Source organism: Symphalangus syndactylus, chromosome 6, assembly GCF_028878055.3.
Source record: "Symphalangus syndactylus isolate Jambi chromosome 6, NHGRI_mSymSyn1-v2.1_pri, whole genome shotgun sequence".
NCBI classification, from domain to species: Eukaryota; Metazoa; Chordata; class Mammalia; order Primates; family Hylobatidae; genus Symphalangus; species Symphalangus syndactylus.
The window spans coordinates 132355791-132382460 of NC_072428.2; the positions used below are offsets into that span (position 1 = coordinate 132355791).

At 44.4% G+C, this 26670-nt stretch overlaps 4 gene segments (V, D, J or C); all 4 read left to right on the plus strand.

Moving 5' to 3' along the window:
- Positions 1 to 2520: 2520 nt before the first annotated feature.
- LOC129485439 (T cell receptor beta variable 4-1-like) lies at positions 2521 to 3172 on the plus strand. The segment is given in 2 exon segments: positions 2521 to 2586; positions 2697 to 3172. Coding segments are annotated over 2 exon segments (525 nt in total).
- Positions 3173 to 10454: 7282 nt separating this feature from the next.
- Positions 10455 to 11198, plus strand: LOC129485121 (T cell receptor beta variable 2-like). The segment is given in 2 exon segments: positions 10455 to 10521; positions 10612 to 11198. Coding segments are annotated over 2 exon segments (393 nt in total).
- Positions 11199 to 16345: 5147 nt separating this feature from the next.
- Positions 16346 to 16897, plus strand: LOC134737053 (T cell receptor beta variable 2-like). The segment is given in 2 exon segments: positions 16346 to 16394; positions 16485 to 16897. Coding segments are annotated over 2 exon segments (393 nt in total).
- Positions 16898 to 22781: 5884 nt separating this feature from the next.
- On the plus strand, positions 22782 to 23281 carry LOC129485123 (T cell receptor beta variable 3-1-like). The segment is given in 2 exon segments: positions 22782 to 22872; positions 22989 to 23281. Coding segments are annotated over 2 exon segments (342 nt in total).
- Positions 23282 to 26670: the final 3389 nt, after the last annotated feature.

Below are 26670 nucleotides of genomic sequence, written 5' to 3' on the forward strand. Positions count from 1 at the left end.
TTCCTTTTTTTTTTGTCCTTGCAATTTGGTTTCCTTATTGGGAACCAAACAATGCAATAAAATTTTATTTGTTCACATTTCTTCTACTTCTTTGTAGAAGGGCCAAAGTGTTTTCTTGCTGAAGTAGATACCAATGGAAACAATTTTAATGCTAATGATACTAGTGTTAAAAATAAGGCTAATCTTAGGTTTTTATCTAGTAAATAGAATATCTCCAACTATAGCAGATTAGAGATTGATCCTATATGTAACCTGTTGAGGGGGAAAATATTCAACCCCCTTAAATTCTAATCTACATCCTTTACATTTTCTTTTGTTTTATGGGCCACATTGTAACTCTGATGAAATTTATACATTAGAAGAATGCTAAAATTTTCCTCCTGACCGAGCACATCACCAGGTTAAAATAAATCTAAATTATAAAATCTTGACTTAAATCATGGATAAGTATCTTCCCTCGGCCCCATGTAGATTTACATATAACATAGATTTACGACCCCAATCTCACTCCTACAATTATAATTATCATCGCAAAATGGTAACACTGATGTAATACAACAATAAATAGATGTAACAATCACTTTGAAAGCATGAATCATCTCATTTTTGTGTTTATGTGTGTTCATTTGTATCTTCACATGTTCTAGAATGAAAAGTCAATATTGGCATAACAGTACCTTTTAAGAAAATTGATGCTATTCCAATTACTAAATGGTCACAAGGCATAAATAGCTTATACAGTGAAGTAGAGAAGACCCATAAGAAGTCATCCAGCTGGTTCCTAGTTGGAAAGTTCTACACAGAACAGATGACCTAATGTGGTTTCTAACATTTTAGAAATGGCATGGCTTTGGAGATCATCTCATTTCAATTCTCCTGATTTAATAAATGAGGAAATATGGTATCACATATATGGAGTGATTGAACAATGACATACTGATTACATTTCTCAAATTTTATGTACGGTATATTTTTATTCTCTAGTTGTTTTCTGAATATGTTGAATTGCCCTACTCAAATAGAATTCTGGGGGTGAAACTGTTGGTGATTTTCTGCTTGCTTCTAGCTGTTGTTCAAGGAGTATTTGTTGAACAAGTCAGACTGGCCCAAGAGCGCAAGAGGGCTGGGATACTACTGTCTGTTCTGCTCATTACTTGGGATCCAGACATAGGCAATTTTCTTTTCTTTGTTTCATTTCGTTTCATTTATTTCCTTTTTTTTTTTCTTTTGAGGAACGTGGTGGGGGCAGGGTCTTGCTCTGTCCTGAGTGCAGTGACGCAATCATGGCTCACTACAGCCTTGACTTCCACGGCTCAAGCGATCCTCCCAATTCAGCCTCTTGAGTAGCTGGGACTACACACATGCACCACTACATTCGGCTAATTTTTGGTAATTTTTGTAGAGATAAGGTGTTGCCATGGTGCCCAGACTCAGACATAGACAATTTCTGTTGAGTAAAAATTTAGAATGTCCTAGGTGTGTGGATACCTGGTGTTCCGGCTGCTGACTCTCTGTGTTGTTGCCAACACCTCCTTCGTCTTCATTCTCCCCTGGCCTTTGAAACCCATCCCTGCTGCTCAGGGTTGTGGGATGTGGAACCAGTCTGGATGCTGACACTGGGTTAGTAAGTGGCCAAATGCTGCTTTTGCCACAGGGAGGAGCTGTGCTCTAGTGAAACCTCTGAAGCAGGGACCTGGGGAAGGCATAGAGAGTAACAGGAGGGATGGGCCAGGAGGGATCTTGCCCACAAGGAGCCATCCATACCTCAACTGAGAGCATGGCTGTACTCAGCTCAAGCACATTAACATCAGCTTCAAGCTGATTTCCATTTCCTTTGCTCCACACACTTTGTGTTGTTCCTTTTCAGCATCCTAAGTATGTTAGCTCTAACCCCAGCCAAGCCCCATGCCCTCCACTTCAGGGACAGAGGGTGGCTCATCCCTTTCGTGCACCCTCAGCTCCCTCCTCAGTGCCTTGTTGCTGGTTGGCATCATAGTCATGCCCTTGAATGATGGGAGCTGGTCCACACTGCATCCGTGGTCATGCAGTCATCCTCCCTCCACAGAACCAGGCAAAATGGGCTCCACCACACTTAAACATTGAGGGAAGTGATGTTTTGAATGGCACTGTCTTGTGTGATCCCGCAGGACAGAAGGAGATTCCTTGAATGGGAGTGGTGTGTTATTGAGAGGGATCCTGAAAGACAGAGGGACAGAGATAGAGGGAGGATCCCCATAATGAGGAAGCAGCTGAGAGCAAAGGAGCCCCTGCCAGAGGAACATCCTTGGGGGGTAAAAAGCTGGCTCTGCCCTTTCTGCCCAGCCCATTCATCCCCACCCAGACAGTTCAAATCTACCTTGTATCAGAACTTAGAAAGGATGTAACACAGTCAGGAAGAAACATCCCCTGGGTCTGGGGAAACTGTCAGGAGCAGTGACATCACAGGAAAAACCACCAATCAGGGCCAAGGAGACCAGAGCCCAGCACCTCACCCAAAGGACCCCAGTCAGAGGCCCCATCTCAGACCCGAGCCTAGCATGGGCTGCAGGCTGCTCTGCTGTGCGGTTCTCTGTCTTCTGGGAGCAGGTGAGTTAGGTTGAAATTGTCTGTCCTTGAACTCCAAGCCTTTTCCTTGTGGCTGCAGGAACAACCCTCCTCCTGGGCTCTGCCTGAATTTTGTCCCTTTCCCCCTACAGTTCCCATAGACACTGAAGTTACCCAGACACCAAAACACCTGGTCATGGGAATGGCAAATAAGAAGTCTTTGAAATGTGAACAACATATGGGGCACAGGACTATGTATTGGTACAAGCAGAAAGCGAAGAAGCCGCCGGAGCTCATGTTTGCCTACAGCTATGAGAAACTCTCTATAAATGAAAGTGTGCCCAGTCGCTTCTCACCTGAATGCCCCAAGAGCTCTCTCTTAAACCTTCACCTACACGCCCTGCAGCCAGAAGACTCGGCCCTGTATCTCTGCGCCAGCAGCCAAGACACAGCCTTGCAGAGTCACTGCTTTCCTGTGCAGAAACCTTCAGGGCCTGCCAGGAAGCTGTGGGGGCCACGGACGGCTCGGGTGAACATTTCCTGCAAGAGCCCCGACAGAAGCTTCAGAACATCCTGGCACCTGCTAATTCATCCATGTGGCAATGTTACATCCTATGCACATATTTAGAGTGTGGGTTTTCTTTTGCCTGAGTGTGACTGCCCTGTCAACTGATTTGAAAAAACGATAAACATATTCAGATCTACTTTGAAAAAACGCTTTTTTAAATCATGAAATAGACTGGGCATGGTGGCTCACCCCTGTGATCCCAGCACTTTGGGAGGCCGAGACGGGTGGATCATGAGGTCAGGAGTTCAAAACCAGCCTGACCTATATGGTGAAATCTCATCTCTAGTAAAAATACAAAAAATTAGCAGGGCATGGTGGCACCTGCCTGTAGTCCCAGCTACTCAGGAGGCTGAGGCAGGAGAATCGCCACTGCACTCCAGCCTGGGCAACAGAGCGAGATTCCATCTCAAAAAAAAAAAAAAAAAAGGAAATCATGAAATAAAGCCAGCATCCTATAAGAAAGATTGTTTAGCTTAAGATTTCATAAGAACCCTCCAAGCAATCACCTGTGTCACCACAGAGTCACACCCTGCACTGGGCCAGACACCGTTCTGTGAGGAGCTATGTTCTCCTGACACTTCAGGTCCAGTGGTTTCCATGATTCTTCTTTGAGACCAAGGGTTCCCTTCCGTTGTAGGTTTTTGTCATGCAGAGTCAAGCAGCCCTGAGCATTGGGAAATCAGAGAAGGAACTTCCAGGCAAGGGTCCCAGTGCAGAAGCCAGCTGGAGAGGACAGTAGGAGACTCACCCTTTGGGAAATGGTTTTGAGAAATATGTATCGATTTTCACCACTTCTATTATTCTATATTCTTGCTTGTCTATTCTCTAATTTCTCCTTTTTACACTCAAAGCTAGACTGTGAATTCTAGCTCTGATCAAAGCTCCAAATGTGCACAGACACCTTCCCTGAACCTTGCAGGCAGCAAACATGCCTCTGTTTGCTCCCATTGCTGCAGAGTCCATGGACCATGGTCTGGAAGCTACCTAACTCCTTCCCTTGGCTGGAAGTCTCCTTGTTAGTTTCAGGTCTCAGCTCCTCACTGGATTTCCTCTCCAGACTGACACTTGAAGGATTACTTTTCCCATTTTGTTCTCTTTATTCCCAATACACTCTCCTAAGGCCACTCTTATAACGCCCCAATTTGTTAGATGCTAACCCATTCTATTCCTTTTTGGTGCCCTTTTAAAATGCTGTGTATGTTGCTATTATTACTTTTCAATTTTGTTGCAGGCTTTGATTTCCTTATCTGTTTCTTCAACTAGATTATGAGCTTCTGAAGAAAATATTGTAGGTTAAACTCCCCAGTTTATGACACTGTCTCTGGCCTAGAGTAAATGCTAAGCTTCTTCTTTGCCGCATTGGGCACTTAAACATTGTCCAAAACATCTTCACCAACAGTCATCCAGCCTCTATAATGGACAGGAGACCACAGTACCTACTTCTGGAAAATTCTTCCTTCTGTTGAGCCAGAAAATCATCTCCTTAGAGCTTGGAATCTTTTGCTCTCGGTCCTATAGCTTGGGGACATAGGATCAGGAGAGATATAGTAAGGAGGTAACTAGTCAACAAAGCCAAAAGAAGATTGTAGGTTCTAAAAGAGTTAAAGATGAGTCAGATAAGTGAAAACCCTAGCCCAGCAAATATACATTTTTCTCTCAGGTAGCAGTTACAAATCATGGAAGGCAATCTCAAAAGTATCTCCCCATTACTGGGAAATAGCATGCCAGATAGTAGTAGTCAAAGCTGATGCTGGCTTCTTTGTAGATAATCCAGCGGAAATAATTTCTTAGGAAAAAATAGTTGGAACAGGCCTAGGTAGATTGCTCTAAGATCTGGCTTAAAGTCCTCTCCTTTAAAAAACCTCCTCTAATTGCATCAATTCCCAACTGATAACTGGTTTTCTACATAGTCTTTGAATGCTGATGAGAATAGTTTGTGCCCCATTATTTGATGATCAGTCAAATATCATATAGTGATTTTAAAAAGTTGTTTCATTTCAATGTTGGCTCAGTCTCACCATCTAGAATATTCACACATGCTAAAAACAAGGATGTATGTTCAATGGATTTTTTCATTTGTATTGATCTATTTCCCCTTTCACATGGTACCCATTGCAATCAGGGTCCTTCTATATTTGTGGCCAGTGGGTGTTCGGTAACCAGAGCAGAGCATATGATCAGTCCTTGAGGAACTGAGACTTCAGGCAGGCCTTCAAATGCTGAGAAGAAAACATCTGATTGTGGTTCTCAAGCCTTTGGTCCTAGGAAGACGAATGAAAGGTGATTAGAACGTCTGTGCACCGGAAAATATTGAAAGGTGACCCCCCAGCTCCCACTTTCAAGGGAGAGAATGGTAAGAGGCATGTGGTGGGCTATCAGGAGCAGCTGCTGTTGCACCTTTAAGGTGTTCTGCAAACGCTGGCAGGTGAGGCAGGTGGTTCCATTAGGAAGCAGAAAAAAGAAAGTGATTAAGATGCAGCCTGTGACCTTAGGAAGATCCAATCGAATAAGGGAGACAAGTACTCGCATAAACATGTGTTAGTATGGAAGGAAAACCCTAGGATTTGTAGAACAACGAAATTGGCATTGCTCCCTGGAGAACAAGATGAAGAATAATAGGACTACAGAGGGCTCAGAGAAGCCCAGACAAATCAACTGCAAACAAGCCCATTAGCTGCATCCATCACCCTGTACACTGAGAAGATCTTCCTAAAAGGTCCTGAGGTCTTCCCTGCTCATCGCCCATCTCAGGGGCCTCAAGTTATGCAATAAACTCACAGTGACATGAAATACAGAGGACTAATGTCCATTTCTTTGAATCTGTGTAGAAGGGAGGCCTGTTGGAAGGCGATAGAGACCGTGCAGCATGTGGAAAGCATCTCTGCAAAAGTGGAGTGGAGTCCAAATGGGGTGTGGAAAGCTGCCTCCTGCAGATTGTGGAAGCCCCAGCAAATTTCAAAGGGCACCGCGTGGGGCAAGGCATCCCTTGTGTGGTGTGTCAGAAATTGGACTGAGGTGAGGAGAGTTTCAACATGGGTGGTCTCCGTGGCACAGGACGTCGAACTTGAATGGAGAGAGGAGGCCATTTACAAGGGACTGGTGGTGGCAGCCGCAGCATACAGGTAGTTACAAATAAAGGGACTGATCAAATATGTAAATCTATAAGGATAACAGAACCAAGCTTCTCAGTGTTGGATAAGGGAGTTTGCAAATATGGAAAGAGAGAACACCAGGACACAACAATAAACCTTGTAATATTGCATGGGAACTAATGTGAACTCATCGCTTCTCAATATGTATAGACAGGAATTAAAGATACCCGTAAATATATGTGTACTGTGAAAATACATGTGTATGTACAGCTCTGTCCACTGTGAAGCCTAAGAGTAGTTCACCTCAAAAGCACCCCAAAGATCTAGTGTCCATATTCTGTTTTCTAAATACCATTGTCCACTAGAAGGAACCAGGACTTCTGGACAAATAGTGGATACCAACATAGGCAGGAAAAGCCTAGAACCCCTTGTGCCATAAAGCAAGGAAATGGTCAAAGAATGGTGGGGACCCTGACAGGAAGGAGAATTTAAGAAGTAACACCCCCCCCCATTTCCATATCTCCTTTGGACAATGCTTCATCAACATTGAAAAATTATCGTTTATAAATAAAGTCTTTGAAATAAAAATTATTTTTAATCAGTTACATTCCAGCCTTACATACTGAGACTATGACTTGATTTCTGTGGATTTACAGATACAAATATGCCAATGCCATCCATAGCAGATTAGAAATACAATTTTTAAGTGCTTAGACCTACCTTTTATATGTGGTTTTTACTGTTTTCCATTCCATCCATCTATTCATTGAGCAATTAAACAAACATGTATTAAGCACCTGCACTCTACAAAGTATTTTGATAGGGACCATAAACCTTGTAAGCTTCTGGCACAGAAGCCTAGTGAAGTCTATCCTGCTTGGCTTACATTGTTTCAGAGATGGGTAGAGAGTTGGGGAAAATTATTTCAGCCTCTCCCCACAACCAGATTTCAAGGATGAGGCAATAAGAGGGTCAGTAGATGAAATGATTTAGGCACCTAAAAACCAATTACTTCAACATTCCTAAAACATACCCTGTAAAACTTTCCAAATTAGATGTTATTTGTAAACATGTCAAACATATCTTACAGCACCTGTAATCCCTGAAGCACTTTGAGAATGAGAGCATCATTCACAAAAGTTTTTGAACAAATTAAAATGGCCCATGTGCCCATGAGAGTTGGTTTTATTCACTGCTCTATTCCTGGTCTTCAAACAGTGCCTGACATATAGTTATGTGTTCCATAACTACCTACTGGATACCATTTTTTTTGATATCTTAAGTGTGTATGTGGAGGCTGTTGGAGGCGTTTCACCAGTAGGTGGCAGTGAGAGTTGCTAAGCCTTTACTTTGGAGTTTCAAATGCCTTTAGTTTTGTGAATTCCCCTGCGGAATCCCTTTATGTATCTATGGTCCCAATGCTGTGTCTGGAGGACTGGGGGCAGATGGCTGAGGCGAGGGCAATGTGGCTCTTTCACCTCCAGGAGGAGCTGTGACTTTAGTGAAATTCCTGCCTCAAGTGGAGGGAGGAGAAGAGAGGCAGGAGGGAGGAAAGGACTAAGGAAGGAATCAAATGCTTTGGTATCAGGGTTTGTTCCTTGTTGTAGTTGAGAGACCATGTGTGGACAAGCTGAAGACACTAAAGTCCATTCCACCTGGACCTGTGTAGCATCGTCTCTGCAGTCTCTCTGGCTCACGCCCTTAGGGCCTCCTGTTATTCGAGTCTGTGTTCAGGTCCTGCATCCTAAGTAGGTGAGATGCTCCCTGGGCTCCCCAGGGGTAGGGGTTGTGGAGTATTCCTTTCATGCCCCGTCAGCACCCACTGAAGGGTGCTCCCTCCCTGGTTGGCATTACCTTACTGGGTCTTAAAATGATGCACAGCTGGCTCCAGGGAAGGGCTCCGCTGAGCCAGGCGAGGTGGCCTCTGGGAGTTCACTGAGATGAGGGAGGGGAGCCTGGGTCCAACACAGGCAGCAGGAAAGCATCTGCCCAAAGGGAAGGTGTCTGTGTTTTAGGGAGGAGGGGAGCCACAAGTAGAAAGAGGAAGGGGAGACCCAGTCATTCATTGTGGGAAGGGCGGGCAGCTGCTAAGGAAAAAGCAACTATCTGAGGAACCCGCCCTGCACACCTGGCCCTGAGAAGCTAGTCTAAACGCACCTCTTGAGGTGCCTGCACCAAGCTTGGAAGGGAAAGAGGAAGTGTGAGCTGTAGACACTAACAGTGACACCAACAGGAGCAGAGACTTCCCAAGCAGCTCCTGTCTCAGGGCCAGGGAAGCACACCCACAGGATCAGAATGCCAAGCAGGCCAACTCGAGGTCCGCCCTCCCCCTGCCCCTTCTGCCCCTGCCATGGGCTGCAGGCTCCGCTGTGGTGTGGTCCATTGTCTCAGGTGAGTCCTGGGCACAGGTGGGACATTTCTGTCCTTGGATTTTTGGCTTTTTTCGTGGAACTGCCTCAGAAGACTCTGTCCTAGGCTTCGTCTGAATTTGGCTTCTTATTTTCACAGGCTCCACAGATACTGGAATTACCCAGACACCAAAATACCGGAATTACCCAGACACCAAAATACTGGATCACAGCAATGGGGAGTAAAAGGACGCTGAAATGTGAGCAACATCTGGGACATGATTGTATGTATTGGTACAGACAGAAAGCTAAGAAATCCCTGGAGATCATGTTTTACTACAACTGTAAGGACCTCATTGAAAACGAGACTGTGCCGAATCACTTCACACCTGAATGCCCTGACAGCTCTTGCTTACACCTTCATGTGGTTGCACTGCAGCCAGAAAACTCAGCTCTGTATCTCTACCCCAGCAGCCAAGACACAGCCCAGCAGAGTCACCGCCTCCCTGTGCACAAACCTCCTGGGTCTAGTCAGGAAGCCATGGGGGCAATGTGTTCAGTTGAGCCTCAACACGTTTCAGCATTCCGTAGGACCTCAGCAGAAATCTCAGATCATAATGCTGTCATTTATTGGATGTGGCAATGCTACATTCCCCAGACACCAGCAGCCTGTGGCCTGACTTTGTCTTGAATGAAACTGTGCCTGAATTTGAATGGAGGACAGATGCTGTCAAGTTTAAGTTGTTCCAAGTAACTTCCAGTGGGCTTGTACCCCTAGGAAATCTTGTGTGAAGCATTCAATACCCTGGCCACACTAATCCACCTCCCAATATGGACTTTTTGACTTCTCTTTCCACCCAAGTTAGACCCTGGATCTCAGCCCTCATTCCTTCCAGCTCCAAATATATGCTCAGACCTTTTCTTTTCTTTTCGTTTTTGTTTGTTTGTTTGTTTGTCTTTTGAGACGGAGTCTCACTCTGTTGCCCAGGCTGGAATGCAGTGGGGTGGGCGATCTCAACCCACTGCAACATCCGCCTTCCAGGTTCAAGAGATTCTCCTGCCTCAGCCTCCCGAGTAGCTGAGACTACAGGCGCCAGCCACCACTACTGGCTAATTTTTGTATTTTTAGTAGAGACAGGGTTTCACCATGTTGGCCAAGATGGTCTTGATCCCTTGACCTCATGATCCACCCACCTCGGCCTCCCAAAGTGCTGGGATTACAGGAGTGAGCCACCTCGCCAGGCCAGACCTTTTGTTTGTTTTCTTTGTTTCTTTGTTTCTTTGTTTCTTTTCTTTTTTTTAATACCCAATCCCCTCCTCAGGTGGCTCTATCACTGCCTGACCCTAAGGACAGTAGTTCCCCATGGGGTTTGGATCACTGTTCTCTAGTTCACTCTCCCTGGGGCATGTGCAGAGTTTCAACTTCTTGTTGGCTGCTCTCTTCCACTCAGGATTTAAAACTTTCACACTTGATTCTTTTTCCTTCTATCTCTTTAATCCTAATACCAAGTTTTCTTGACATCCATTATCCGCCTTAGAGTCTGTTGCACCTGAATTGTTGCTCACGGCAGGAAATAAGAGAAGATCTCCTGGAATTTCTGAGCCGGACTTTGTACTCAGGGTTACCTTGCTGAGCCCCATATTTTCCAGCACTGCTCTTAGTAATTAATGGCCCTCAGTCCTGCACACACCATCAGACCCCTGGGGCTGAGCAGAGCCCTGCATTGTCAGGTTCTGCACCAACACAAAGGCTCCCTCCTCTCTCCTGTAGAGGGCGCTCCAGGGGTGGTGGGTGTTGCCAGAGACACCAGTAATTCTGCCCGACCTTGCCTTTTGAGGCCGGCTCAAAATGCCCCTCCTTTCTTCCACACGACCAGATGCCTGAACTAGGAGAGGCCTCATTCCTGCTGTGATCCTGCCATGGATACCTGGCTCCTATGCTGGGCAATTTTTAGTCTCTTGAAAGCAGGTCGATGCTTAGGACTCTAGGAAATTCTTGCTTTGAACTTACCTAAGAAAATTCTAAACCATTCCCTTAATCTTCTTTCTTTTCCCGCAGGACACACAGAACCTGAAGTCACCCAGACTCCCAGCCATCAGGTCACACAGATGGGACAGGAAGTGATCTTGCAGTGTGTCCCCATCTCTAATCACTTACACTTCTATTGGTACAGACAAATCTTGGGGCAGGAAATCAAGTTTCTACTTTACTTTTTTAATGGTAAAATCTCAGAGAAATCTGAAATAGTCGATGATCGATTCTCAGCTGCAAGGCCTGATGGATCACCTTTCACTCTGAAGATCCAGTCCACAAAGCTGGAGGACTCAGCCATGTACTTCTGTGCCAGCAGTGAAGCCACAGCCTTGCAAAGACACCTCCAGCCTGTGCAAAAACCCTCATAGCTCTGCCTCCCAACCAGCCGCCAGCACCCACTTCCTGCCTAAGGAAAGGAAGCCTCTGGTTGGGTTTATTCTTGCAGCTGTCTCCAAATAGACAGATATCTGAAATTAAATTACCAAATATATCTTGGGCAGGAATGGTCAGATACCATAGGATTTGAAAAATGTTTACAGATACTACAGGGTGTGATGGTGGGCTCTGAATATGAGAGAATTGTACACGACCAAGTAGCCTATGTCTTCTCCTTATTCCCATTTGCCATTTGTACTAGTTTTTTTTTGTTTTAGTTGCTTAGGAAAACATATTTTAACTCCTAGGATGGTGAGATGATTACTAAGTGGAGTTCAAGTATTTCCATGAGTATTTAGAGGGTCCCCACGGAAATCTTCAGAAGGAAAAGGGGCTTAGTACAAGGAACTCAATATCAATGATTCTTGCTCAGAGTGTGGTCAAGAGCAGAACTATCTGATTACCCTGTGAACCTGGTGTGATGCATTTGGGCTAATGACGCTAGCTCACAAAATAACAAGTTAAGAGAGTAGAAAACAGAGAGTCTAATGTGGTGACACTGTTTCACACCATTTCAAGGTCAGCAGAGGTCTAGACCACCATGAAAATCACCAGAATAAAGCCAGGCAGTGCAGGAACAGAATTCAGCAGCAAAAGTCAGGAAACAATTAGAGGCAAAGGCAGGAATGAATTTGTCATTTTCAACTTAACCTGAGGCAGCCAGATTAACTTCTTGAGTTTCATTTATGAAATTATTCCTCTTTTAAACATACCTATTGAAGTCTAAATTTTAGGTATTTTGTATATTTCAGTTCCGGAATTTGCACTTAAATCTTGCTACAATTTCCAGTTGTCTGCTAAAATTCTACATTTTCTCATTTACTCTGTTGACTATATTAACATCCATTATTTAAAACCCAGTTTTTGATAACTTTACCATCTGCATCTGTTTGGGTCTATTTCTTTTGTCTGTTTTCTCTGTTTGGTTTCAGTGCATGTGATTTTGTTATCTCATACAACTAGTAATTTACTTGAATGCTGGATATTGTATATAAAAACTACAGAGACAACTTGAGGCTCTGAATAATTTCGTCTTCCTCAAATGATTCACTTTTGCTTCTGCTGGGAATTGTAGCAGGGGCAGATCACCTTAATTGAGTTGATGAATGAGCTGGATCAGAGCTTAGCTTCAGCCTGCATGATGGCTGCTCACCTTTGCTCTTAGCCATTTAAGTTCCAAGTAGATGTCTGGAGTTTAACAGCTAAATTAAAGTGTAAATTACATAACATAATATTTGCCCATTGCAACTGTGCAATTCAATGAATTTTCATAAATTTGTGGAGTTGTACAACAGTCACCATAATCCAGCTCTAAAACATTTCTTCCTCCCCACCCAGAAAGTTCCTTCGTGGTCATTTTCAGTCAATCCCTGCTCCTACCCCCAGCACCAAGGCCTGGGGTCTTTGCCAGAGTTCTCTCTTGTTCAGTAGTCATTGAATGTAAATGTTCTCCAGACCAGAATAGTGGTGGATGCTCTTCAAAGCCTGCTACATTCTCAGTCTTCCCTTTTTTTCTCAGCTACTTAGGCAACGACATAAAATTGGCAAATGACTTAGAGGGCAAAGTGGTCTGTTAGATCTCTTCTTTCTCATTGAGATCCCAATCCCTTAAATTCTGACCGCCTCAGTAGCTCCAAGTGCCTTCAAATATTTATCTTTATATTTTGTTAAGTTTATCTAGTTGTTTTTGATGGCAATGTTGTTCTGCAAAAATTCAGTCTATTAACTCTGAAAGCCAGTTTTTATATTTATTAAAGGTGACGTGCAATTTTATATGTTTGTATTTTAGGTAGAAGCCTCTTGAAGAAAGGAAGGAGTGTACCTTTCTGCCTTTACATTTTTGTTTGTTTGTTTGTTTTTAGATGGAGTCTCACTCTGTTGCCCAGGTTGGAGCACAGCGGGGTGATCTTGGCTCCCTGCAACCTCCGCCTCCGGGGTTCAAGTGATTCTCCAGCCTCATCCTCTGGAGTAACTGGGACTACAAGTGCATGCCTCCATGCCCGGCTAATTTTTTTGTATTTTTAGTAGAAACGAGGTTTCACCGTATTGGCCAGGCTGGTCTGGAAATCCTGACCTTGTGATCCGCCTGCCTCAGACTCCCAAAGTGCTGGGATTAGAGGTGTGAGCCACCACGTCCAGCCCTGTCAAACATGTCTTATAGCTCTTGTAAGCCCCAAAGCACTTCGAGAATCAGACCATTATTCACAAAAGCTTTTTGAACAAATTAAAATGGCCCATGTGCCCATGAGAGTTGGTTTTATTCACTGCTCTATTCCTGGTCCCCAAACAGTGCCTGATATATAGTTGTGTGTTCCATAACTACCTATTGGATACTATTTTTTTGATATCTTAAGTGTGTATGTGGAGGCTGTAGGAGGCGTTTCACCAGTAGGTGGTAGTTAGAGTTGCTAAGCCTTTACTTCGGCGTTTCAAATGCCTTCTTGCTTTGTGCATTCCCCTGCGGAATCCCTTTGCGTATCTATGCTCCCAATGCTGTTATCTGGAGGACTGGGGCCAGATGGCTGAGGCGAGGGCAATGTGGCTCTTTCACCTCCAGGAGGAGCTGTGACTTTAGTGAATTTCCTGAGTCAAGTGGAGGGAGGAGAAGAGAGGCAGGAGGGAGGAAAGGACTAAGGAAGGAATCAAATGCTCTGGCATCATGGTTTGTTCCTTGTAGTTGAGAGACCATGTGTGGACAACTTGAAGACACTAAAGTCCATTCCACCTGGACCTGCCTAGCATCGTCTCTGCAGTCCCTCTTCTGACGCCCTTAGGGCCTTCTGTTATTCTAGTCTGTGTTCAGGTCCTGCATCCTAAGTAGGTGAGACGCTCCCTGGGCTCCCTGGGGTAGGGGTCGCAGATTATTCCTCTCATGTCCCCTCAGCACCCACTGAAGGGTGTTCCCTCCCTAGTTGGCATTACCTTACTGGGTCTTAAAATGATGCACAGCTGGCTCCAGGGAAGGGCTCCACTGAGCCAGGCAAGGTGGCCTCCTGGAGTTCACCGAGATGAGGGAGGGGAGCCAGAGTGCACTCATCCTGGGTCCACGACAGGCATCAGGAAGGCATCTGCCCAAAGGGAAGGCGTCTGTGTGTTAGGGAGGAGGGGAGCCATAAGTAGAAAGAGGAAGGGGAGACCCAGTCATTCATTGTGGTGAGGGCAGGCAGCTGCTAAGAAAAAAGCAACTATTTGACGAACCCGCCCTGCACACCTGGCCCTGACCCTGTTGAGGTGCCGGTGCAAAGCTCGGAAGAGAAAGAGGAAGTGTGAGCTGTAGACACTAACAGTGGCAACCACAGGAGCAGAGACTTCCCAAGCAGCCCCTGTCTCAGGGCCAGGGAAGCACACCCAGGTGACCAGAACGCCAAGTAGGGAGACACGGGGTCCCCTGCCTCTGTCCTGGGTGACCCTGCCATGGGCTGCGGGCTCCACTGTGGTGTGGTCCATTGTCTCAGGTGAGTCCTGGACACAGGTGGGACATTTCTGTTTTTGGATTTTTGGCTTTTTTCATGGAACTGCTTCAGAAGACTCTGTCCTGGGCTTAGTCTGAATTTGGCTTCTTATTTTCATAGGCCCCATGGATACTAGAATTACCCAGACGCCAAAATACCTGGTCACAGCAATGGGGAGTAAAAGGATGCGGAAATGTGAGCAACATCTGGGACATGATTCTATGTATTGGTACAGACAGAAAGCTAAGAAATCCCTGGAGATCATATTTTACCACAGCTATAAGGAACTCATTGAAAACCAGACTGTGTCAAATCACTTCACACCTGAATGCCCTGACAGCTCTCGCTTACACCTTCATGTGGTCACGCTGCAGCTAGAGATTCAGCTGTGTATCTCTGCACCAGCAGCCAAGACACAGCCCGGCAGAGTCACTGCCTCCCTGTGCACAAACCTCCTAGTTGTAGTCAGGAAACCATGGGAGCAATGCGCCCAGCTGAGCCTCAACACTCGGTTCAGCATTCCTTGGTATGAAATCCTTCTGTCTCTTCATCCTTCAGTAGGACCTTGGCAGAAATCTCACATCATAATACTGTCATTTATTGGATGTGGCTATCCTACATTTCCCATACAACGCAGCCTGTGGCCTGACTTTGTCTTGAACGCGACTGGGCCTGAACTTGAATGTAGGACAGATGCTGTCAAGTTTAAATTGTTCCAAGTATCTTCCAGTTGGCTTGTGCCTCTGGGAAATCTTGTGTGAAGCATTTAACACTCTGGCCACACTAATCCCCCTTCCTATATGGACTTCTTTTGACTTCTCTTTCCACCCAAGTTAGACCCTGGATCTCAGCCCTCATCCTAGCTCCAAATATGCTCAGATCTTTTGTTTTCTTCTCTTCTCTTTTCTTTTTTTTTTTTTTCTTTTTTTTGAGACAGAGTCTCACTCTGTCGCCAGGCTGAAGTGAAGTGGTGTGATCTCGGTTCACTGCCACCTCCACCTCCTGGGTTCAAGTGATTCTTCTGCCTCAGCCTCCCAGGTAGCTGGGACTACAGGCGCCCGCCGCCACCACACCTGGCTAATTTTTGTTTTTTCATTAGAGACAGGGTTTCACCATGTTGGCCAGGATGGTCTCGAACACTTGAAATTATGAACCGCCTGCCTCAGTTTCCCAAAGTGCTGGGATTACAGGCGTGAGCCACTGTGCCCGGGCAGAGCTCTTCTTTTCTTTTTTTTTTTTTTTTAATACTCAATCCCCTCCTCAGGTGGCTCTATCACTGCCTGACCCTGAGGACAGTAGTTCCCCATGGGATTTGGATCACTGTTCTCTGGTTCACTCCCCCTGGGGCATGTGCAGAGTTTCAACTTCTTGTTGGCTTCTCTCTTCCACTCAGGATTTAAAACTTTCACACTTGATTCTTTTCCTTCTGTTTCTTTAATCCTAATACCAAGTTTTCTTGGCATCCATCATCAGCGGTAGAGTGTGTTGCACCTGAATTGTTACTCACAGCAGGTAATAAGACAAGAAGACCTCCTGGATTTTCTGAGCCAGACTCTGTACTCAGGGTTACCGTGCTGAGCCCCATATTTTCCAGCACTGCTCTCACTCTCAGTAATGGCCCTCAGTCCTGCACACACCATCAGACCCCTGGGGCTTAGCAGAGCCCTGCATTGTCAGGTTTCTGCACCAACACAAAGGTTCCCTCCTCTCTCCTGTAGAGGGCGCTCCAGGGATGGTGGGTGTTGCCAGAGACACTAGTAATTCTGCCAGACCTTGCCTGTGGGGCCATGGGAGCTCAAAATGCCCCTCCTTTCTTCCACATGACCAGATGCCTGAGCTAGGAGGGGCCTCATTCCTGCTGTGATGCTGCCATGGATACCTGGCTCCTATGCTGGGCAATTTTTAGTCTCTTGAAAACAGGTCGATGCTTAGACTCTAGGAAATTCTTGCTTTGAACTTACCCTAAGACAATTCTAAACCATTCTCTTAATATACTTTGTTTTCCCACAGGACACACAGAACCTGAAGTCACCCAGACTCCCAGCCATCAGGTCACACAGATGGGACAGGAAGTGATCTTGCAGTGTGTCCCCATCTCTAATCACTTACACTTCTATTGGTACAGACAAATCTTGGGGCAGAAAGTCGAGTTTCTGGTTTACTTCTATAGTGATAACATCTTAGAGAAGTCTGAAATATTCGATGAACAATTCTCAGTTGAAAGGCCTGATGGATCAAATTTCACTCTGAAGATCCGGTCCACAAAGCTGGAGGACTCAGCCATGTACTTCTGTGCCAGCAGTGAAGCCACAGCCTTGCAAAGACACCTCCAGCCTGTGCAAAATCCCTCATAGCTCTGCCTCCCAACCATCCACCAGCACCCACTTCCTGCCTAAGAAAAGGAAGTCTCTGGTTGGGTTTGTTCTTGCAGCCATCTCCAAATAGACAGATATCTAAAATTAAATTACCAAAGGTATCTTTGGCAGAAATGGCCAGATATACTGTAGGATTTGAAGAACTTTTACAGATACTAGAGGGCATGACTTTGGGCTCTGAATATGGGAAAATTGTACATGATCACATCACCTATATCTTTTCTTTATTCCCATTTTGCCATTTTTATTGGAATTTTTTTTGTTTTAGTTGTTTAGGAAAACATATTTTAACTCATAGAATTGCAAGATGATTACTGAGCAGAAGTTCAGGTATTTCCACGAGAATATAGAGGGTCCCCACGGGAACCTACAGAAGGAGAAGGGGCTCGGTACAAGTGCCTCAACATCAATGAGTCTTCCACAGCATGTGGTCAAGAGCAGAACTGTCTGATGACCCTGTGAACCTGGTGTGATGCATTTGGGCTAATGATGCTAGCTCACAAAATAATAAGTTAAGAGAGTAGAAAACATGGAGTCTAACATTTCACACCATTTCAAGGTCAACAGAGGTCTAGACCAGCATGAGAATCGCCAGAAAAAAGCCAGGCAGTGCAGGAACAGAATTCAGCAGCAAAAGTCAAGAGACACCTAGAGGCAGAGGCAGGAATGAATTTGTCACTTTCAACTTAACCTGAGGCAGCCAGATTAACTTCTTGAGTTTCATTTAAGAAACTATTTCTCTTTCAAACATATCTACTGAATTCCAAATTTTAGGTATTTTGCATATTTCAGTTCTGGAATTTCCACTTAAATCTTCCTACAATTTCCAGTTGTCTGCTGAAATTCTACATTTTGTCATTTACTTTGTTGACTATATTAACATCTGTCATTTTAAAGCCAGTTTTTGATAACTTTAACATCTGAATATGGGTCTATTTCTTTTGTCTGTTTTCTCTGTTTGGTTTCTGGGCATGTGATTTTGTTTTCTCACACAACTGGTAATTTATTTGAATGCTGGATGTTGTATATAAAAACTATAGAGTTACTTTGAGGCTCTGAATGATTTCATCTTTCTCAAATGATTCACTTTTGCTTCTACTGGGGATTGTAGCAGGGACAGGTCACCTTAAATGAGTTGATGACTGAGCTGGATCAGAGGTGGGATTCAGCCTGCATGATGCTGCTCGCCTTTACTCTTAGCCATTTAATTTCCAACTAGATGTCTGGAGTTTAACAGCTAAATTAAAGTGTAAATTACATAACATGATATTTGCCCATTGTAAGTATGCAGTTCAGTGAATTTTGATAAATTTGTGGAGTTGTGCAACAATCACTGTGATCCAGCTCTAAAACATTTCATCCTCCCCACCCAGAAAGTTCCTTCGTGGTCATTTTCAGTCAATCCCTGCCCCTACCCCCAGCACCAAGGCCTGGGGTCTTTGCCAGGGTCCTCTCCTATTCAGTAGTCACTGAACATAAATGTTCTCCAGACCAGAAAAGTGATGGATTCTCCTCAAAGCCTGCTATGCTCTCAGGCTTCCATTTTTTTTTCTCAGCTACTTAGCCAATGATATAAAATTGGCAAATGACTTAGACATAAAAGTGGTCTGTTAGATCTCTCCTTTCTCATTGAGATCCCAATCCCGTAAGTTCTTACTACTTCAGTAGCTCCAAGTGCCTTCAAACATTTATCTTTATATTTTGCTGTTTTTCTTGTTCTTTTTGATGGGAAGTTGTTCTGCAAAAATTCAGTCTATTAACTCTGAAAGCCAGTTTTTATATTTATTAAAGTTGAGGTGCGATTTTGTATGTTTGCATTTTAGCTAGAAGCCTCTTGAAGAAAGGAAGGAATGAACCTCTCTGCCTTCCCATTTTTTTTTTCTTTTTGAGACGGAGTCTTGCTCTGTCGCCTAGGCTGGAGTTCACTGGAGCGATCTCAGCTCACTGCAACCTCCGACTCCCGGGTTCAAGCGATTCTCCTGCCTCAGCCTTCCGAGTAGCTGGGAATACAGCCATGTGGTGTCACCACACCCAGCTAATTTTTGTGTTTTTAGTGCAGACAGGGTTTCACCATGTTGGCCAGGATAGTCTTGGCCTCTTGACCTCATGATCCGCCCGCCTCGGCCTCCCAAAGTGTTGGGATTACAGGCATGAGGCGCCAACCACATATCTGTATTTCTAGGAGCTCTACCACCCTTCTGCCTTTGGTCCACCATGGGACAGAGTCTTGACACGTTTGACCTTTTACCACAAGGAGGAGCTGTGACTCTACTGAGATTAAGGGAACTCAGAGGAAGGACAGAGCATTCTCTGGATGGGAGACAGTTAAAAGAAACATTGGGCTTATTTACCACAGGGGAAAATGTGGTCTGCAGAAGCTGTGTTAATGGTGAAATGTGACAGGTTAAATACAGACTATTCATTTGCTTTGCTGTGCAGGTGTTTTTGTTCTAGCAAAGAGCCTAGACTGCCAGATTTGTTGCATGTGACACTGCATGGGTTGAGAAAGGGGGAGAATTTGAGCTGGGAAAGAGGAGAGCTCACAAGCAGATGCCGGTGGAGGACCCCTTCCTGAGAGGAATAAGAGAGGCTCTGGATGCTGGGCCTCTGCTCCAGCTCAATCCTGCCATGAAATGACTTCCTGGAACCTGGGCAGTGAGCCTGACAGATCAGGGCTTCCTCGAGCGATCTTGCAAACAGAGTAATTACCAAGGAAAATCTACTTATCAGACCAAAGAACACCTGGAGCACCATTCCCCTGACTCTAAATGATGAAAGACTTAAGCTAGAAAGGGTTTCTTTTTTTCTTTTTCCTCTTCTGGATGTTCCTCTTAACTTCTTGGAGCAAGAGGATCTAAGGATAGGAAACCCATCTCCTGGGTGTGAGCAAATGTTCTTATCAAAATAGCATCACCAGACTCCCTTCCAGCTTCCAGCTTCAACATCTATCCCTGTCTACCAAGACCCCTGGAAACTAGACTTGTCCAGGTGTCAAAAGATGATGCCAAATACCTGGAGATGGGAAAGAAGGTGGTGTGGACAGACCTCCAGGATGCACATCTGAAACAGGCTCTTCATTTTGTTTTCACTACAAGCTCCTGTTTCACCTTTTCAAAAAGCAGTTGGAATTTCCCTTACTTCTTGGAAATCCAAAAATGCAGCAAAGATACATTTTCTATAGGCTCTAGTTATTCAGCAGGAGGGAGCTTCAGAATATCTCTATACTCTACTATGCATGTTCTAGCATGCTGCCTGGAAGTGAAAGTCTAGCCACACAGTTTAACAGGAAAACAATTAGCCGTCCTGTGGAGGTTAATTTTGCAGTTTATTTTGGAATGGAACAAAAGAATGTATTGAAGATAGGAATCTCATTTCTACGTGCTAGAATTTAATTTCTTAACTTTCTGTAGTATGAGCCATTTTCAAATCTGCTAAAGTCCTAAAACCAGACCATGCGAAATACACACTTCTAAGCTCAATATTAAATATCTAAAGTGACTAACTAATGTAAGAGTTGGAAAATCAGGGACCCCCGGACTTTTCAAACTCCTACCCTCACAAAAAATCTAGAACTTCTGCTCAGTAACAAAAATAAGAGAATGTATAATCATTTTTCATTGTTAATAAATAATCTCTATCCATCATGGCATTGCATTTAATTTGTGTTAATTGTTGCTAACAAATGACTACAGATTAAACATTTGTGATCTGTATAATAATAGAAATAATAACTGTCAATATTTTAAGTGGCCAAGAGAGATTTTAATAGTTCAACAAGCAAATAGCGTGAACTGATGCTTTGCAAAGGTGAAGGACACATGGTGACAGGATGTCTTATCTGGTTTTGGTCTGAATTTCATTTGGAAAACTGGAAGCTGCTGGTCGACCTGCAGGGATATGATCCCATGAGCTAATATGGATGTTGACTTTTGTATTTTTGTCAGCATGAAAGAATTTTTTTTAAATCAAGGTCAGAGTCTCCAGTAACTAGCAGCAAGCTGGGTCAAATGGAAGTGAAACCACGGCCCTTGTCCCCTTGCAGACCTGGAAACCCAGTGTTGAGTATCAGTGAAGAGAGAGACAGAATCAGGTGAAATGAAATCTTCCTAAGACTGTGCTCAGGAAATGAAATTTGACGTAATTGTGCACAAGAGATTGTTCATCCATTCTATTCCACCAGAAGAGACAGCACAGTTTTCCCCTGAGTTCTTGGGGAGGTGGAGGAGGGAGACAGCTCTGCCAAGTGGAGTGGTATCCTCATGAGAAGTGTAAAAAGAAGAGGCAGAGATGGAGATTTTGATTCTAAAAGGGGTGGAAGATTTTGCTTGTAAACATATCAACACACTTGCCTTTCCTGCTAAGACCCAAACTTTGGGGGAATTGCCCAAATATAAGCCAGGGTTTAAATATTGGACAGCCAAAAGTATGACTCACGTTCAAAATATGCATCGTGATATCATTGAGTTCGATGTGTTCTAGTTCTTCTGCAGCCTTCTGTCTCATTCCCTTTGTCCCTACAACTCTCCATCTTTTTGTGGATTCAGTTATCTCCATGATAAAATTATTATGTTTTCTTCCCTCGTTGACTTTCTTGTTGGAAGCCTGGTTCTTCCCAGGGATCCTAGCATCTATCCTCTCTCCTTTCTGTAGCTTTTTCCCCTTCTCCAGCATAGTGGGCCCTGTCAGAAAAGAAGATTTACGTCATCAATTTATTTGCTCCTTTCTATCCTTTGGACAATTTTTGATGGACAATAAAATACTTTCGCTTTCCATGTCTCCTGTAAAACAAAACAAAACAAAACAAAACAAAACAACAACCAGAAATCGTGGAAGCTGCTGCCCTGGGGCCACTGACTGAGGCACCAAGGTCTGAGTGCTGGGCCTTGCTGACCAGAGCAAGAGGAACTGCAGCCCTGCCACATCCCTGAGGCTTGGCGGATGATGCCTGGCAGAGGAGGGGAGTACCATCGGCAAGAATAAAGCGGTTAGTGGTCCTCAACAGGGGATAATTCACAAAACACGAAGGCATGTTGTGTTATCACATTGGCATCAGGTGGGTAGGGCTCAGGGATGCCACTAAGCATCCTACCTGCACAGGACAGCCCCCCACAACATCGCCTGATCCAACATGGCAGTAGTGCCCAAGTTGAGAAACCCTGCAATAAGCTTGGGTTGTAAACTTTGAACCAAGAAGGAGGATTATCTGCAGAAAACTCAAGGGCAGTACCATCACCTACTTTTGTTTTCCCTGACTGCCATGTTGTTTTCCTTCATCGCCATTCCTTCCCAGCACACGGTGACTGCATATTCTCCAGCAGCCTCCTGTTTCCTTACAGATCTGCCCCTTGAACAGATAAGAACATCACAGGGAACAGGACTACAGTTCACTCCCAGTAATAACCCTTCAGCAGGGTTTGCTCTGAACTAGCATCACAGTCATGTGGGGTAGGTGGCTATGGCTGGTATTCAGGTGAAATCTCAGGCCAGTGTCTTCTGAAACAAGGGGACCACTGACCATTAATCAGACCTTCAAGTGAGCAAAGATTCAAGAGAGCAGAACAACGTTCTGCATTATTGTGTAGGGGAAGCAAAAGATCCAGAAAGGAAACCAGCCTGACTCTGAGAGAAGGGCCTGAAAGGGAGAGGAAGGGAGGAGGTGGTCAAGTTCTGGGTAAGGAGCCGGGAGGGAGGGGGCTGATGGCACAGGAATGACTGTCAGAGACACATCCTGGAGGCCACAATTCCACCCTCTCAATCATTCACAGAAATTCCAAAAACTCCTTTAAAGGAGCAAGTGCAGGGCATGAAAGGGAGGAGCCATGCTAGAGGAGACCCTGGGAATGGGGGAATGATTACAGGCTGTGACCTCACTGGCACAGCACCTCTCAGAGGCAGTGGAAACCACAGCCTAGTCTTCTCACCACTGCAGACCAGAACCCTGCCCTGGGCCTTGCCTGGTCTGCCTCACTCTGCCATGGGCTGCAGGCTTCTCTGCTGTGTGGCCCTCTGCCTCCTGCAAGCAGGTGAGTCCTGGGCCCAGGTGACAGGATCCTGTTGGAGTCCCTCAGCCTTTTCACCATGACAACAACAGCAGGCTACCTCCTGGGATTTGCCTGAACTCTGCTTCTTTCCTTTGCAGGTTCCTTGGACACAGCTGTTTCCCAGACTCCAAAATACCTGGTCACACAGATGGGAAATGACAAGTCCCTTAAATGTGAACAAAATCTGGGCCATGATACTATGTATTGGTATAAGCAGGACTCTAAGAAATTTCTGAAGATAATGTTTAGCTACAGGAATAAGGAGCCCATTTTAAATGAAACAGTTCCAAATCGCTTCTCACCTGACTCTCCAGACAAAGCTCATTTAAATCTTCACATCAAGTCCCTGGAGCTTGGTGACTCTGCTGCATATTTCTGTGCCAGCAGCTAAGACACAGCCCTGCAAAGTCACCGCATCCCTGTGCACAAACTTCCCAGCTCAGCCAGGAAGCTGTGGGACAGTGTGTGCACCTGCACCCAAGGCTCCAGGATCCACTTCCTGATGGCCTCTGGTGAAGTTTCAGTCTGTAGTACAGCCGGCTAGTGCACCCAGCGGAGAAGTCCTCTATTTTATGCACACAAAAGTCTCACAGAATTATTTATCAGCTAAAGCAGGGCTTCACAACAAAGCCACTAAAGTATTAGGGCTCCACAAACAAAAAAAGAGCTTGTCCCATGCACTGAAGGTCTTAACTGATGGAGGAAGCCATTTCTTGCCTTTCTGTGCTGCACACATTTGTTCATATTTTATATAACATTATGAAAAAAACACGATTGCTAAAAATGGTTGATGAGCACAAGCATAAAGGAGGGGGAAGGAAATATTTCTAAGATCAAGAGAAAATTCTGATGATCAGTAAGTACTTTATTTAACAGAAAAATATTTGGAGAGGCATGAAATTCCGTGGCAATAGGTAAACTGGAAAGTGTTGAGGGGAAGCCGGTGGAGGCAACCTTGGGCCTTGTAGACTCTTTCTCTTCAAGAAGGGTGACCAGCAAAAGTCTCTCCCAATTCTGACAAATGTCACCTTGAACTCTCCTCAAGAGTAGGTGACAGCCGGATGAGTAGGGATATTGGGAGACATCGAAAGGACTTTGGACACAAATCTCTAGGGAATGGTGAGCCATTGGTTCTACTCCAAGTGAAACAACATGATGAAACTGATATTTTGGTAGAGGAACACTGGTAGTAATATGGATCAGAAAGGAGACAGATTTTTTGGGTGGCATGTACCATTAGGAGACTTCTAAATATCCTACGTGAAAGACTAGAAAGGGTTTATGTTCTATTTTAGCTTTGCCCTCCCTCTTAGGGAGCCCCAGCATGTGGTCATCATTGCTAGTGCATGGCCTTTCCAGGGTCTTAGTGGGAATCACAGTGTACCCACCATGATTCTCCACTCTCACTGGGTCTGAATGCCATTGCCTTCCGGCCCTGGGTATCTTCTGACATCCCTGCCCATGTCTTCAGCCTTCCAGAATTTGTTCTCTGGTGGGCCGTCGGGAGTCCCACCCTCTGCATACACAGCTTTAGGACATGGCCCAGAAAAAAAAAAAAAAAGGATTTTCTTATGCATATTCTCGGAACTCCTTGTTAGTACTCTGTGTCCTAAATCCCAGCTGTCTTGGAGTCAGTTATGTCCTCTTATCTTCAATCACATATACTACTTCTATTACATATAAATGTGTTTACTTGGCTTTTCTTCATATTTCCTATTCCACTCTTCACTCTTCTTGCAATTCACATGGTCCTCAGATCATTTTCCTTCTTAGGTCCATCCCTAATTCAGATGACTTAAACTCACCCGTCACCACTCCTTGATGTGGAAAATGCTTATGTTAGCTATTGTCCTCAGGAAAATTAAACCATTTACTTCCACCATTATTCAAGGTTTCCGTTTAAACTCTATTGCTTTTTGTTTTAATTGTCCTTGCAATTTGGTTTACTTATTGGGAACTAAACAATGCAATAAAATTTTATTTGTTCAAATTTGTTCTATTTCTTTGTAGAAGGACCAAAGTGCTTTCTTGTTGAAGTATATACCAATTGAAATAATTTTAATAGGAATGATATTAGTGTTTAAAACGAGATTAATTTTAGGTTTTTATCTAGTGTAGCAGGTTAGAGATCCATCCTATATGTAACCTGTTGAGGGGAAGAATATTCAACCCCCTTTTCTTAAAATCTAATCTATATCCCTTAACATTTTTTGTTTGTTTGTTTTGCTTTATGGGCCACAATGAAAATCTGATAAAATTTACACATTAGAGGAACGCTAAAATTATCTTCCTGACTGAAAACATCTCCAGGTTAAAACAAACCTAAATTATAAATCCTTAACTTAACTCATGGATAAGTATCCTCCCTAGGCCCAGTGTAGATTTACATATAACATAGATTTACGACCCTAGTCTCACTCCTACAATTACAATTTTCATCGCAAAATGGTAATACTGATGTAATACAATAATAGAGAGATGATAAAAATCACTTAGAAAGTATGAATCATCCCATTTTTGTGTTTATATGTGTTCATTTGTATCTTCACATGTTCTAAAATGAAAAGTCAATATTGGCATAACTTTACATTTTAAGAAAATTGATGATTTCAATAAATGGTCATAAAGCATAAATAGCTTATGCAGTGAAGTAGAGAAGGCCCATAGGAATTCATCCAGGTGGTTCCTAGTTGGAAAGTTCTACACAGAACAGATGACCTAATGTGGTTTCTAACATTTTAGAAATGGCAGGGCTTTGGAGATCATCTCATTTCAGTTCTCCTGATTTAATATATGAGGAAATACGGCATCACATATATGAAGTGATTGAACAATGACATACTGATTACATTTCTTAAAGTTCATGTAAGATACATGTTTATTCTCTAGCTGTTGTCTGAATATGTTGAATTGCCCTACTCAAATAGAATTCTGGGGGTGAAAATGCTGGTGATTTTCTGCTTGCTCCTAGCTGTTGTTCAAGTAGTATTTGTTGAACAAGTCAGACTGGCCCAAGAGCGCAAGAGGGCTGGGATACTACTGTCTGTTCTGCTCATTACTAGGGATCCAGACATAGACATTTTCTTTTCTTCTTCTAGTTTTTTGTTTGTTTGTTTTTTGGCGGGGGGAGGGTGAGGGCAGGGTCTTGCTCTGTCCTGAGTGCAGTGACGCAATCATGGCTCACTACAGCCTTGACTTCCATGGCTCAAGCGATCCTCCCACCTCAGCCTCCTGAGTAGCTGGGACTACACAAATGCACCACCACATCTGGCTAATTTTTGGTAATTTTTGTAGAGATAAGGTGTTGCCATGGTGCCCAGACACAAAGATAATTTCTGTTGAGTAAAAATTTAGAATGTCCTAGGTGTGTGGATACCTGGTGTTCCGGCTGCTGACTCTCGGTGTTGTTGCCATCACCTCTTTCGTCTTCATTCTCCCCTGGCCTTTCAAACCCTTCTTCGCTGCTCAGGGTTGTGAGATGTGGAACCCCTCTGAGGCAGGGACCTGGGGAAGGGATAGAGAGTAAGAGAAGAGATGGGCCAGGAGGGATCTTGCCCATGGGGAGACACCCCTACCCAACTGAGAACATGATCTTACTCAGCTCAAGCACACTAACATCAACTTCAACCTGATTTCCCTTTCCTTTGCTCCCCACACCTGGTGTTGTTCTTTTTCAGCATCCTGTGTATGTTGGCTCTAAGCCCAGCCAAGCCCCATTCCCTCCACTTCAGGGACAGAGGGTGGCTCATCCCTTTCGTGCTCCCTCAGCTCCCTCCTCAG